The 14,952-nt window shown below is 50.5% G+C and overlaps 1 protein-coding gene across 1 annotated transcript in view; it reads right to left on the bottom strand.

The window, feature by feature from the left end:
- RBM26 (RNA binding motif protein 26) overlaps window positions 1-10,109 on the bottom strand; it is a 252,850-nt gene extending 242,741 nt beyond the window's left edge. Inside the window, exons 1-3 of the mRNA XM_075336770.1 lie at window positions 9,868-10,109; window positions 2,791-2,909; window positions 1,436-1,572 (exon numbers count right to left, since the gene is read on the bottom strand). Coding sequence (XP_075192885.1) covers window positions 1,436-1,572; window positions 2,791-2,909; window positions 9,868-9,926 — 315 coding nt within the window. The 5' untranslated portion in view covers window positions 9,927-10,109. The remainder of the gene's footprint in view (window positions 1-1,435; window positions 1,573-2,790; window positions 2,910-9,867) is intronic.
- Between the last annotated feature and the right edge of the window lie 4,843 nt (window positions 10,110-14,952).

The raw sequence follows: 14,952 nt of genomic DNA, 5'->3' as shown, positions 1-14,952 counted from the left end.
TGACTGACATGCAGGGGAACTGAAAACGAAACTAGGCCGCAACTGAAGCCGGGGCCTAGATTTTTACATGCGGCCGACGAGCAGGCACCCTCGGCGCGGTTCTCAGGAAAAACCCAGAGAACCGGCCGGAAATCACAGCAAGGTTAACAAACACACTCCCCCCTCAATAAATGTACAAGGGACCCCTGAATAACGTCTCAATACTTAGCTTATGAGACGCAGGGCCATGTCCCTGGGGGAGGGTTGAGCGCTCCGTCCGGCAGGATCCTGACAGGGCTGCGGATGGAGACCGGTCTCCTGCAAAGCAGAGAGAACCGTGATGGCTCCCACTTCAAGCCAGAGCCCAGAGGGATGGTGAAGGAGCGCGGCATGTAAGGCTCCAGCCTTGTAAAATCAACCTTAACAGCACCGCCGATACAGTGGGGTGAGAAGGGACATGCTGGGGGTCCAGACTGGACCCGCTTTTCTTCCAAATCTTTGAAATCAAAAAATCAAAAATCAGAGAATGCATGTGTGTGTGTGACCTCCTGAACACAAAGCATTGAACTGGTTAGATTTGTCATCCAGGGGGTGTATATGCTCGGAGGGAGGAGCTACACTTTTTTAGTGTAGTACTTTGTGTGTCCTCCGGAGGCAGAAGCTATACACCCATGGTCTGGGTCTCCCATAAGTGACGATGAAGAAAAATCGCACTGCACTCGCGGTACATCGGTGTACCGCTAGTGCAGTGCGAGAATGGCAATAGCCGGCTACGCAGGAGAGAGGGAGAGAAATCCCTCCCTCACCTCCTGAGAGCCGGCCCGCCCCCCGCAGCTGAGGTCTGCTCGCACGAACGGACCTCAGTTGCAAGGACACACGCAGGACACTCGACTCTGCTGTACTGCCAGTGTGAGCCGAGTGCATGCAAGTGGATCGCAGTAGTCCCCGTGTGGCCCCGGCCTTAGCCAGAGTTTGTTGATATACTTTTGAAACCATGCGGATCTAGAGACTTTTACAGTCTAGGTCCGCCCATCACTACTAGTTATCATAGTCACCCTCCTGTGGGTGAGGACTAGATCACAGCTCTTCTGCTGGCATCATCATTTTGCCATAGATTTATAACTCTGGAGAATAAAAGGGGTTAAACACGTGAAACCAGTCTACAAGTTCAGACAGACCTAATTGTAAAGTCATTATCGCTGTATTGTGGCTGCTGTAACTATGTCAGAATGGAGTCAGGACACGTGCACATGTTCAATGAGTTTCTTACTCCATATTTGTAGGCAAAACCAGGAGTGGAACAGTAGGAAAAAACAAGTACAATAGAAACATGGGCACTATGCATTTTTTACCCACTCCTGGTTTTTGGCTCCAAATACTGAGCATGTGTATATGGTTTTTTGCGGCACAATATCCCCCTGTAGACACCATCGTTACCACTTTCTGTAATATTTACCTCTTCTTTCTTTGCTTCTTTCTCCTCATTTTCTAGGGGCTCTTCTTTTACGATTACTGTTGATGTAGGTTCAGGCGGTGGGAGATAGCTTTTTGTGTTCACAGCATCAAATAATTTGTCTACAAAGCCTTGGGTTTCTGAAAGAAAGAAAGAATTAAAAGTTATATTCCATAGAAAGAACACAAAGTATAATGGAAACCAACAAAATGGGTCAGTCCAGAAACACGGTTATAGGAGCAGGGAAGTGAAATGTTCAGCCGGGAAGAAGACTAAAATGGGGCCGCAAAAAAATAACTGAAAGTTGTTTTTACATTCAAGTGCTATTTTCATCATAAACAGCAGCTGTCTCCAGGATAGCGATCAGTTCATGATAAGTGGGGTCCAATCTCTGCATCAGACAAGCGGGAATACAAAATTCAAGGAAAAGTCGTAGCCATTCATGGGTTACTCCCATTCTATAAGGTGCTGCTATATTGCCAGGATATGCAATTACCATATCATCAAAATGAAAGATCAGTTTCTTCCTGCAAAACAGCTCAGTCATCCTCTGAGCAGGGAACGCAGCAAGGTCCCATTCCACCATATGAAATGTCAGTGTCCTTTTATTAGTGCTGCCCCCTTCATTCTCAGGACTCAGATCCACATTAATCAGGAAGTGATGGTATATGCCAGCAAAATGCCTTTCCAGCATATGGAGGAATAACTGCTTTCACACATTGTGTTTATATCAGACAGACCCACCGAGTACGTCCTTATTCTAAGGCCGGGGCCACACGGGGGACTAATGCGAGCCTCACATGACACTCTGCTCACGCTGGCAGCACAGCGAGGGACGGGCCGGCTCGGCTCTGACGAGGGGCGGGCCGGCTCTGAGGAGGGGAGGCAGGGATTTATCTCCCTTTCTCCTCCGTTGCCGGCTATTGCCATTCTAGTACTGCACTCGCGGAACACAGGTGTAATGAGAGTGCAGTGCGATTTTTCACTCGCCCCATAGACTTGAATGGGTGCGAGAGAAACTAGGATCGCATTACACCCGCAGCATGCTGCGATTGTTTCCTCAGTCCAATTAGGGCTGAGAAAATAATCGCTCATGGGAGCTGCCCCATAGAGTAATATTGGTCCGAGTGGAATGCAATGTTTTATCGCATTCCACTCACTCCGATTTTCATGCCGTGTGTCTTTAGGGTAAGGCCTACACATTGGATGAGTACAGGACACGTCCCCAATCTCATCCCTGCATATGTCACCTTCGCAGATGTGTGAATGGATCTGTGAGATTATGGGTCCTGGCACGGACAGCACACGGATGGGTGAGTACGCCCTTACGGTAAGACATGCATGTCATGTGGATTTACCTCTCTGAAGAAACACATCCAGCTGATCTATGCACAGGGCCTTCAGCTCTGGGTCATTTTTATCCTTCTTCACTAAAGCAACAACGTATTTTGCAAGGGCTGAGGGGTCAGCGTCACAGCTGTAAGGAAAAAATACAAGTCATGTAATAAACAAGCAGGATAAATTACATAATAATCCATCAGTCTGCCACTGAATGGCAGCTTTCTATGTACACTGTATAGAGACAGAAAGATGCCTATCAGTGGTGTGGGCGGGGTTATATAGAACTCAGCATTCTGAGCACTGCCAGATCTGCAGCAGATACAATCACTGTGCAAACAGCTCAGTAAGGCCTCTTTCACACGTCAGTGATTCTGGTACGTTTGTGCTTTTTTTTTTAAACGTACCAGAATCACTGACATACGCAGACCCATTATAATGAATGGGTCTGCTCACACGTCAGTGATTTTTCACTGCACGTGTCTCCGTGCGGCGTACCCGCGTGTGCGTGATTGCCGCACGGAGACATGTCCATTTTTTTCTGGCATCAATGATGTCCCACGGACCACGCAGTGGTGTGGTCCGTGAAACACGTGCCAGAAAAAAACGTGCTTTTAAAATAAAAAACATTTTAACTCACCCGGCGTCTAGTGATGTCCTCTGCAGCCCGTGCAGCCTGCTGCTTCTGAGCTGGCTCATTACTGTCGCGCATATTCAAGATGCACGACACAGCCAACCCGGAAGCAGCTGCTGCAGGGGTCACCGCCGGCCGGATGCTGCACCGCGGGAGCGATCAGCACCATGGAGAGCGGGAGCGGGCGCAGGTGAGTTGATTACTAAGTGCAATCACGGGCCACGGAGAACGGAGCCCGGATTGCACTTAGACAACCCACGTGTGCCGTGATTCACGGCACACGCAGGGACATGTGCGCCAGTGAAAAACGTCAGTGTTTTTCACTGACGTGTGAAACGGGCCTAAGTGACATCACGGAGATCAGGGTCTCTCTCTACATTATGCTGCTCTAAGGCTATGTGCGCACTGGAAAATGGAATTTTCTCAAGAAAATTCCGCAGGTATTCAAAGATTACCGCACCCGCGGTAAAAAACCGCTGCAAACCGCACCCGAAAACCGCATGCGGTTTGCTGCGGTTTTACCGCTGTCTTGTTCGCGGTTTTTCCGCGTGCGGGTTGGTATGTGCTTTATTGCATTCAATGCAATAAAGCACATTGAAGAAAAAAAAAAAAGAAGTCATTTCAATCTGAGATAGAGAAATAGACAGAAGAATAGACAGAAGAATAGATAGAAGAATAGATAGAAGAATAGATAGAAGAATAGATAGAAGAATAGATAGAAGAATAGATAGAAGAATAGATAGAAGAATAGATAGAAGAATAGATAGATAGACAGACAGAGGGATAGATAGAAGGATAGATAGATAGAGGGATAGATAGATATAGATAGACAGATAGGAGTCCCTGTGAGCACACGCTGCATTTCCCACGGTCGGCAGTGAGTTCACATTACCAGCCGTGGGAAATGCCCTGGAGTTACCTCTGCTATCTCACTGCGAGGCTGCATTCAGCAGTGTCTGTGTCAGTCGCGGCTGGATACAAGCATCGCAGGACGCCGGAGCTGTGGATTACGTCGGAGCTTTGTTTCGGGAGGGGTTAATAAAAGGGTGAACGAGGCTTATTTGTGTTTTATTTAAAATAAAGGATTTTTCGGTGTGTTTTTTCACTTTACTTATGGGTTGATCATGTCAACATAGACTGTCTCATAGACGCTGCCATGATCAAGCCTGGAGTTAATGGCGGTGATCCGCCACCATTAACTCCTTGTATTACCCTGACTGCCACTGCTACACGGCAGCAAGAAGAGCCGGGGACACGCTGGTGCTGCCGCATAATGCATGCGACAGTGCCGGGGCAGCTGCGGCTGATATTCTCGACTGTGGGAGGTGGGAGGGAGGCGGGGGACATTAACCCTGCCCCTCGCCCTCCCCAGCCTGAGAATACCGGGCCGTCGCTGTGTGCTTACCTCGGCTGGACTGTAAATATGCAGCGGAGCCCACGTGTTTTGTTTTCTATATTTCCGTTTGCTTTCTGTGTGTGTTCTATGTGTCTGTGTTCTATGTGTGTCTGATGTGTGTGTGTTTACTCTCTGCACGGCTTCCTCTTCCTGTAATGACATCACTTCCCTGCAAAACCGCAGGCAAGCGATGTACATTACCGGAGGTAAACCGCGAAATGCCGCAGGGAATAACGCAGGAAAACGCAGTGAACCGCACAGAATTTGCTGCCTGCGTTATTCCCTGCGGGGATTTCACGATTACATTGGAGTCAATGGAGTGAAATCCCGCAGCGACGTGCGGAAAAGAAGTGACATGCAGTTGTTTTTGCTGCGGGAATCCCGCAGCAAAACATGCAGCTGTCAAAATCCGCCTAGTGCGCACAGGATTTTTTTTTCCCATAGGTTTTGCTGGTGATTCACTGCAGAGATGTTATGAACATTTTCTGCAGCGAAACATGCAGCAAATCCGCGGCAAAATCCGGTAAGTGCGAACAGGGCCTTAGATATGGTAGCACAAACCTGCTGACAGATTCCCTTTAAACTAGCTACATCATGATGAAGCTGAAGAGCTAAACTGTTTGCATTTTTCTTTTTTTTACTTTGCTTCTCTATGGTAAAGATATTGTCTTCTAGGGCACCTAATATGCTAATATTCCCTTCAACCAAGGTGTTGACACTCTTTTCTGGGGATTTTCTCTTGTCTAATGTTGCCCAATGATAAGAAGGCAGCGTCATACTTAAGAAAAAAAAAAAACAACATAACACTCTAGAGAGGACCGGCTTTACTGTAATTTGGGGAGACTGATGTGCCTAACCTTATCATACTGAGGTCTCCTCACTGTTATTACACGGGCCGGGAGGAGATCTGAGATGTAATGTCTTACATACAATTGTATGGATCTATCCCATGTTTGAGGGAATAATGTCCCAACAGCCGGGATACATCCAGTGTGCTGTGTGTGACAAACCCTGCTCACAAGATCATCTCCATCATGGCTCTCCGCTGCGCTTCTCCTCCCCCAGCACTGTGGGATTTTGAATATTATAACAGCGCTGTGAGAGGAGAGCTGCAGACTACAGTGGGGGTTGGATTATATTATACGGAGGTCACATCCTAGATCAGGGGTGGGGAACCTCCAGCCCGCGGGCCGTATGCGGCCCGTGGCCACTTTTAATGCGGCCCCTGGGCACATTCCCGGTGACCGCTGTGCTCTGGCAGCAGCAGCGCTTTTCCCGGCTGCTAGCCCTTTAAATCCCACTGCCTGATACCCTGAGAGTAGATGCTAGAATGTACGGGCTCTATCCAGATTCTGACTTCCAGGACATAACTGCAGCCCATACATTCAAGGCTTAACCCCGGCCTGTGCTAGTGTGCTCTGGTGGGCGGGGTAAGCAGCACGTGCGATAAAGTCACAGAAAAACTGCAGCAGATTACCGGCCTCCCGGACCTGTGCTGTGTGTGTGTGACTCCTCCCCCACCCCAGTACTGTGAGTATTCAACCCATCGCTGCCCCCCCTCGCTCAGTGCTGTGTACCCCCTCGTGCTGTGTGTACCCCCAGTACAGTGTGTACCCCCCCAATGCTGTATCTACCCCCCAGTATGCTGTGTACCCCCTAATGCTGTGTGTACCCCTAGAACTGTGTGTACCCCCCAGTGCTGTATACCCCCCTCAGTGCTGTGTACCCCCTAATGCTGTGTACCCCCTAGTACAGTGTGTACCCCCTAGTACAGTGTGTACCCCCTAGTACAGTGTGTACCCCCTAGTACAGTGTGTACCCCCTAGTACAGTGTGTACCCCCTAGTACTGTGTGTGTACCCCCTAGTACTGTGTGTGTACCCCCTAGTACTGTGTGTGTACCCCCTAGTACTGTGTGTGTACCCCCTAGTACTGTGTGTGTACCCCCTAGTACTGTGTGTGTACCCCCTAGTACTGTGTGTGTACCCCCCACTGCTGTCCATGCACCTCTAGTGCTGTCTGTACCCCCTGGGTGATGTCTATGCTTTCCCAGTGCTGTCCGCACTACCTAATGCTGTCCATGCCACAGTGAGTGCTGTCTCTGCCCCCCTTAAGCTGTCTGTGCTCCCCAGTGTTGTGTGCCACCCCTCAGTACTGTGTACCCCCCAGTTGTCTGTACTCGCCACTGCTGTCTGTACCCTCCCACTGCTGTCTATGCCCCCCAGTACGTGCCCTTTTGGCGATGTCTATGCTGCCCCAGTTCGGTCTATGTCTCCCTAGTGATGCCTCCTAGTGCAGTCCGTGCTGCCTCCTAGTGCAGTCCTTGTCCCCAGTCATGTCTGTGCCACCGCCCAGGCCGTCCATGCCCCCCTAGTGATGTATACGCCGCAGCCCCTCCTGTGATGTATACGCCGCAGCCCCTCCTGTGATGTATACGCCCCAGCCCCTCCTGTGATGTATACGCCCCAGCCCCTCCTGTGATGTATACGCCCCAGCCCCTCCTGTGATGTATACGCCCCAGCCCCTCCTGTGATGTATACGCCCCATCCCCTCCTGTGATGTATACGCCCCCAGCATCTTCAGACCGAGACAAACATGGAAAAGCAGCTGTGAGAAACAAGATGATCCCTATCACTGAACATCACAGCCACACCAAAGAGAAGCAGCTCCTGCCTCCACAGTAGTGGTGAGTTAATCGTTTGACCAAATATAGCAGGATTATTTTTCAAGTTGATAATGTTGTGCAGCCCCCAAAGGTTAGTAGGAAATTCCAAATGGCCGCCGGCAGTAAAAAGGTTCCCCACCCCTGTCCTAGATGATCCTTTGGCAGTAATACATACAGGGCCAGATTAAGGTTGGTGGGGGCCCCTGGGCAGAAAATCTGGTGGGGGCCCCATAACGTTAACATTTTTAGCCATAGCAGTAGAGCGCGAACTGTAGCATTTAGAAATAAATCCAATAAACATGTATCTTATCCTGTTCTGCCACATTCAGATTTACAGTGCTACAATACAGATACAGTCCAGGATCACTCACAGCCGTCACTTACACACACAGTACAATACAGACACAGTCCAGGATCACTCACAGCCGTCACTTACACACACAGTACAGTACTGGAGGGGCAAACAGCTCTGGTGGTGTACTCATTACTGGGATGGGTGACATAGCGCTCTGGGGAACCCATATAGCTCTGGGGGGGGGGGGGCCGCACAGACTGCTCTAATTCATATATACACACACAGTACTGCTTCTTACACGCACAGCTCTGACACACACACACACACACACAATACAATGCACCCCCCATCACCCCCTACACACACACAAACACAATGCACCCCACATCACCTCCTACACACGCACACACACACAATACAATGCACCCCCATCAACCCCTCCCCCCCACACACAATACAATGCACCCTCCATTACCCCTCCCCCCACACACAATATAATGCACCCTCCATTACCCCTCCCCCCACACATAATACAACCCTCATCACCCGCTACACACACAAATTACACTGCCCCATCCCTACACACTCCTGCCTCCCCCCCCTCCGTCGGAATACAGTGCTCCTCCTCTGCCTGTCACAGAGCTGTGTCTCCTTCACAAATGTTCCCCATTATGTGTCCTCAGCCCATCCCCACTCATCCCCATTAATTAAAGCTGTTTCTTCAGCTCCTCCATGGAGCGCTTACTGCTTCATGTCTCCTGTGTCCCGGCGCCCGCAGCACTGTGATGACATCAGCAATGTGCTGATCTCATCACGTTGCTGCACGTCGGGGGCGGGGCCCAGTCCCGGCGCGCTGTTCAAATGTATTTACGTCTGAAAGACGCAAATACATTTGAATAGGAACAGAAAGAGGAAGCTGCGGTCACCGGCTCTGCTGCGCTCCTCTGCAGTGTACATGCCGGCACACAGCACACAGCAGAGCCGGCACAGCGCGCTGCCTCCTGCTAGTGTGCCTGGCATGTACACAGTGTAGAGGAGCGCAGCGGGGACAGCAGATACAGCGGCCCACCACAACGTCCCCCTGCTTCTAGGGGGGCAGCTGCCCCCCCCCGCTTGGTACAGCCGCAGCACATAGCAGGGAGCATTAGCACACCTCTGACACCGGAAGTGCAACCGGCCGCTGGTACTTCCGAGGTCAATCAGTGTCCTGTGCCCGCAGTTTGTTTGTTTGTTTTTGCGTCTTAAAGACGCAGATGCAAATAAATAGCAGTGCTCCAACCCCCCCCCCCCCCCCCCGAAAACACAGCTGATTTATTAGACTGTCTTTATGGAGGGGGAGAGGGTGCGAAGAACAAAAAAATCCTGACAGGTGCCTAGTGCCAAGTATGGTGGGGGCCCCCTTAGAAGCTCTTTTGGTGGGGGCCCCTGGGCTGGAGCCCCGCCTGCCCCGCCTATAATCCGGCCCTGAATACATATAAAAGGCCATTATTGCATAGCTCTGTGCTGTGTATGGCCTGATCAGGCTCATTCCCTGGATGACATCCTCCATAATAATGAGATATTAACAGTCAGTCTCTGAAAATGCTGATAACAGAGAAAAGCAGCTGTACAGTGAGAGGAGTCTGGTTCATTGCCCAGATCATAGCACCACGCTGCAGGGCTGATAACAGAGAACAGCAACTGTACAAGAGACCATGCAGTCAGTGCCCAGACCACAGCACCAGGCTGCATGACTGAGAACAGTAACTGTACAAGAGACCATGCAGTCAGTGCCCAGACCACAGCACCAGGCTGCATGGCTGATAACAGAGAACAGCAACACTACAAGAGACCATGCAGTCAGTGCCCAGGCCACAGCACCAGGCTGCATGGCTGATAACAGAGAACAGCAACACTACAAGAGACCATGCAGTCAGTGCCCAGACCACAGCACCAGGCTGCACAGCTGATAGAACAGCAGCTGCACAGGAGACTTCAGTCAGGGCCCAGAGAGCTGCACAGCTGTTATTAACCCGTTCCATATAAGTAAATACATAAAGGCCCTGCAGCGGAGCAGACATGCGCACAAGCCCTCACCCCGGGGTCCCCCCCACACACGCAGCACTCACATAGGCTCCAAGGTCTTTGACAACCAGTGCTTTAACGCGTCGAAGTCCTCTATGATCATGTTCGTGCCTCTCCTGAAGCGGCAGCACGCGGGTCAGACCGGGAGTCAGCAGTGCTCGGTATTCCGTACAGCCCGGTCACCTCCGTAGTGTTCCCCGCAGCCGTGGTAACGTTACCATTAGGGGTAGCTCCACCGCACCGCAGAAGCCCGTGCTGTAAGATGGCTGCCGCCAGAGACCGCGACACTACAATACTACGTCATGACGCTTCAAACACGGCCGACGTGCGCATGTGCAGTGCTGCTACTTGCAGCTGTGGCCCTGCCGTCCTGTGGAGGCTCCTCTACCCCAGCGGGCGCTCAGCTCTGGGGACCGCTCTCCCGTAGAACCCCGTGTGCCGCTCTTTACGGCAGTGTCACGGATTGCTGCAGTCTTTAAATGTATATTACCGCTGAAACATAAAATGAGGCAGTGTCGGCTCCTCCGAGAGCCATAGCTTTATGTTTCCACGTGAAGGTCTGTTATTTGAGGGACAAGTTTTTTACTGAAAGCATTGTCTGTGAAGAGGGGGATGGGCAAGTGGCGCTCAACGGCTGATTTTAACCCCTTTGCCCCTGAGCCCACTTTCACCTTCTAACCAGGCAAATTTTCCAGTTCTTCCCTGTGTGATTTTGAGGTAACTCTGGAACGCTTCCACGGGTCCCGGAGATTGTTTTTTCATGACACAGTGTACTTCACGTTACTGGTAAATTTAGGATGATATATCTGTGGTTATTTGTGAACAAAATCAGAATTTTTGCAAATTTTTTTAATATTCACATTTTGAATTGTTATGCCCTTAAAGGGAACCTGTCTCCACATTTGGGGCCTATAAGCTGTGGCCACCACTGGGCTCTTATATACAGCATTCTAACATGCTGTATATAAGAGCCTAGGCCGCTGTGTAGAAAGTAAAAATCACTTTATGATACTCACCTAAACGGTTGGTGCAAAGCAGATGGGTCGGATGGGTGTATCCGTTCTCCGGTACCGGTGCTTCCTCTTTCGGCCATCTTTGTCCTCCTTCTGAAGCTGATGTGGCTGATGCGTCCTACGTCATCCACACAAGCCAACACTGTGGTCCTGTGCATGCGCACTTTCAGCTGCCCTGAGCAGGGCAGATGAAAGTATTGTAGTGCGCCTGCGCGGAACCTCAATGCCGGCTATTGTGGATGAAGTAGGACGCGTCATCCACACTAGCTTCAGAAGGAGGAGGACCAAGATGGCCGAAAGAGGAGGCGCCTCACCCGGAGAACGGAGACACCCATCTGCTCTGCACCATTCATTTAGGTAAGAATTATAAAGTTTTTTTATGTTCTACACAGCGGCCTGGGCTCTTATATACAGCATGCTAGAATGCTGTATATAAGAGCCCACTGGTGGTGGCCCCAAATCTGGTGACAGGTTCCCTTTAAAGGGATCCTATCACCAGATTTTGCTCCTATAAGCTGTGGCCACCACCAGTGAGCCCCTATAAATGCTCTGTAGAACATAAAAACACCTTTTACTATACTCATCTGCAAGGTGGTCCGGTCCGATGGACGTCTCTGGTTACAGTTCAGCGCCTCCTCTCTTCCTTCCATCGTCGTCCTCCTTACCAGCTTTGTGGGGATGACTCGTCCTACATCATCCACACAGAGGTCCCTATTGTGCTCCTGTGCACTTCTCTCTGCCCGGTTGAGGGCAGAGTAAAGTACTGTAGTGCGCCTGTGCGGGCATCTTTGACCTTTCCTCGCTCTTAAGCATTACAGTACTTTATCCTCCGCTCAGCAGAGAGAACGTAGGACGCATCATACACACAGAGCTGAGGAGGACGGCGATGGAAGGAAGAGCGGAAGCACCAGACAGAGATGCCCATAGGACACGACCGTCCCACAGGGAAGTATAATAAAAGGTGTATTTTGTGTTCTGCAGCGCACCCTGGGCTCTTATATACAGTATTCTAGAATGCTTTAGATAAAAGCTTACTTATGGTGGTCGCAGCTTATAGGGGACAAATCTGGTGACAGGTTTCCTTTAAACCAGAGTTACGTCACACAAAATCGTTAATAAATAACATTTCCCACATGTCTAGTTACATCGGCATACTTGCAGTATCGGGGACCTGAAGTTAGTGGGTGTTACCGGCTTGGTAGGTGTGGCCTGGTGTTTCCTTCCGCGCGCTAGCTCTCATACTGTGGACCCCCTCTGGCCTACTTATCATTGGTCGTCACATATGTTACCTGCGTGCTGGCGTCAACTGCTTGTGGTACGCCGCTTGTCACCATGGTCGGAGAAGGAGATTACAAGAGGTAGCCGGTTTCACTACCACTATAGGCCACTTATCGGGATACGCTCACATTACAGTGTCTGGGTATGGAGTCTTGGGGGACGTGGTGACCAAGCTCAGTCAGCAAAATTCACCAGCCGAAGGGTGCAAAACTGGTAAATGAAGTGCAGAATGAGAAGCCATGCCCACCAACTAAGCCGACCACGCGCACTAACTGCAAGTATGCACTTTACATCCGCACAAGTTTTGAAACATCATTTGTTTTTGTTAGAAGGGTTACAAGCTTATCAGCAACTTCTAATTTTTCCGACAAAATTTACAAAACCATTTTTTTAGGGACCACATCACATTTGAACACTATAAAGAAAAGGACAGCAACCTCCAGGGTGAGTAATGAAAAATCCTCTTTAGGCCTCTGCCACACTCACGTGAAAATCACACACGTGCCGCGAAACACGTATTTTCCCTGCTTGTTGCGTGAAGGTAAGTACGTGTCTCCGGTACGTGCGGGCCACGTGTGTTCTCCGTGTGCTATCTGCGATAACACACGGAGAACCGGTAATTTGCATACTCATGTGGTCCTTCCTGCTGTCCAGGGTACCGATCCTCGGTCTCCAGCCCTGCCGACTCCCCGCTGCTGCCGGCCGCAGTGAAGTGAATATTAAATGAGCATAATGAGCGGCGGTCGGCAGCAAGTGATAGCAGAGACAGGAGGGCTGGAGAAGGTGAGTAAAGATTTCTTATTTTTTTTCTCTGACACGTGCGTTTTCTCCGACGCGTGTCACACGGGATCGCATCCACACTACATCCGTGTGGTAAGGATGCAGGCCATGTGACACTCGTGATGCCGGAGAAAAACGGACATGTCAGCGTGTTGGAAAACGCACACATGTACAAACGGACACACGTTCCGTGTGGTTTTACGTGTGTGTGCCTGCTACCATAGGGTAGCATTGGTGTACGTGTCTCCGTGCCGCCGGTACGTGCAAAAACGTACCAAACACGTACCGGTGGCACGGATGTGTGTCGGAGGCCTTAATCCATGTGCGATCTTTTTCAAGCATACATAATAGTAATATGGGTCCCATTTAAATAGGCAAACAGCCATAAGCATTTACCAATCGTGTAAGAGACCACCCCCACAAACAACCATCCTCCAATCACAAAGGGATATAGGTAAACAAATAGTAATTATACCTGTGACTAAATCCAGGACCTATTGCCACCATCCGATCTCATTCAGAAGGGCTGCAGCCCCTGATTCATACATAAAAATGAAATTTCAAAAGCACAGATACATTACACTGGTCTACAAAAAAAAATTCTGGCATGGACTTTAAGAACAGTTTAAGACTAATTTGAGGGTGCTGAATTCAAATCTGATCTCATAATTTCTCTATCACATCACGTTTTTGCACTATAGGGATACATCCCATTTTCATGAATTCCATGAAAAATATAAGTAGTGTATCAAAAGTGCCAGTTTATACGGTTCACTAAGGTAAATTTAGTTTGCATTTAGTCTCCCAATAAATGTGAGAATTTCTTTGTTTTCTTGCATAATTGTTTTTTTTTGTATGTGAATCAATACCTAAGGCTACTTTCACACTTGCGTTGAACGGTATCCGTTGCATTGCGTTGTGTAACGGATGCAACGGATGTGTTGCATATAGTGACACAACGGATGCAACGGATGCTGCAAAACAACGCAATTCGTTTTGATTTTTTTTTTTTTTTTTTCCCGGTTTTACCAGCGGCAGACTATAGTGAACGATCAGCTGATCGTTCCCTGCAGCCGGCCGCTGGGTGATCAGCTGATTGCTCCCAGTAGCCGGCCGCCGGGTGATCAGCTGATCGCTCCCGCCCGCCGGGTGATCAGCTGATCGCTCCCGCCCGCCGGGTGATCAGCTGATCGCTCCCGGCTGCCGGGTGATCAGCTGATCGCTCCCTGCAGCCGGCTGCCGGGTGATCAGCTGATCGCTCCCGGCCGCCGGGTGATCAGCTGATCGCTCCCGGCCGCCGGGTGATCAGCTGATCGCTCCCTGCAGCCGGCCGCCGGGTGATCAGCTGATCGCTCCCTGCAGCCGGCCGCCGGGTGATCAGCTGATCGCTCCCTGCAGCCGGCCGCCGGGTGATCAGCTGATCGCTCCCTGCAGCCGGCCGCCGGGTGATCAGCTGATCGCTCCCTGCAGCCGGCTGCCGGGTGATCAGCTGATCGCTCCCGGCCGCCGGGTGATCAGCTGATCGCTCCCTGCAGCCGGCCGCCGGGTGATCAGCTGATCGCTGTCACTTGCCGGCGCCCGGGCATGCCGGCGGGCGGGCGCTCAGCTGAGCGCTGTGACTTGCCGGCGGCCGGGCATGCTGGTGGCCGGTCATTCAGCTGAGCGCTGTCGCTTGCCGACGGCCGGGCGCTCAGCTGAACGTTCGGCCACCGCGAGCCAAAATAAAGTTTGATTTAAAAAAAAAAAAAAAAAAAAGAGCATGCGCAGTGAAATCCAGAGGATTCCGCTGCTCAAAATAACGTTACATGCTGCGTTCCTCCCGCTGGGCGGAAGCAACGGAGCGTCGCCCAGCGGAAGCAACGCAGCTCCTTTTGGTACAATCCGTCAACCATACAAGTCTATGGGAAACAGCGGAATCCGTTAACGGATTCCGCTGTTTCCCAAAAGGGCGGATTGTAACGGAAGGAAAATAACGCAAGTGTGAAAGTACCCTAAGGTGTTAGGGAGGGGGACAGAAATTCAATGAACAACTCGGGTAGCTAACAACTTTTATCTTGT

Source organism: Anomaloglossus baeobatrachus, chromosome 2, assembly GCF_048569485.1.
Source record: "Anomaloglossus baeobatrachus isolate aAnoBae1 chromosome 2, aAnoBae1.hap1, whole genome shotgun sequence".
Classification (NCBI taxonomy): domain Eukaryota; kingdom Metazoa; phylum Chordata; class Amphibia; order Anura; family Aromobatidae; genus Anomaloglossus; species Anomaloglossus baeobatrachus.
This window is presented reverse-complemented; position numbering and strand designations above follow the sequence as displayed.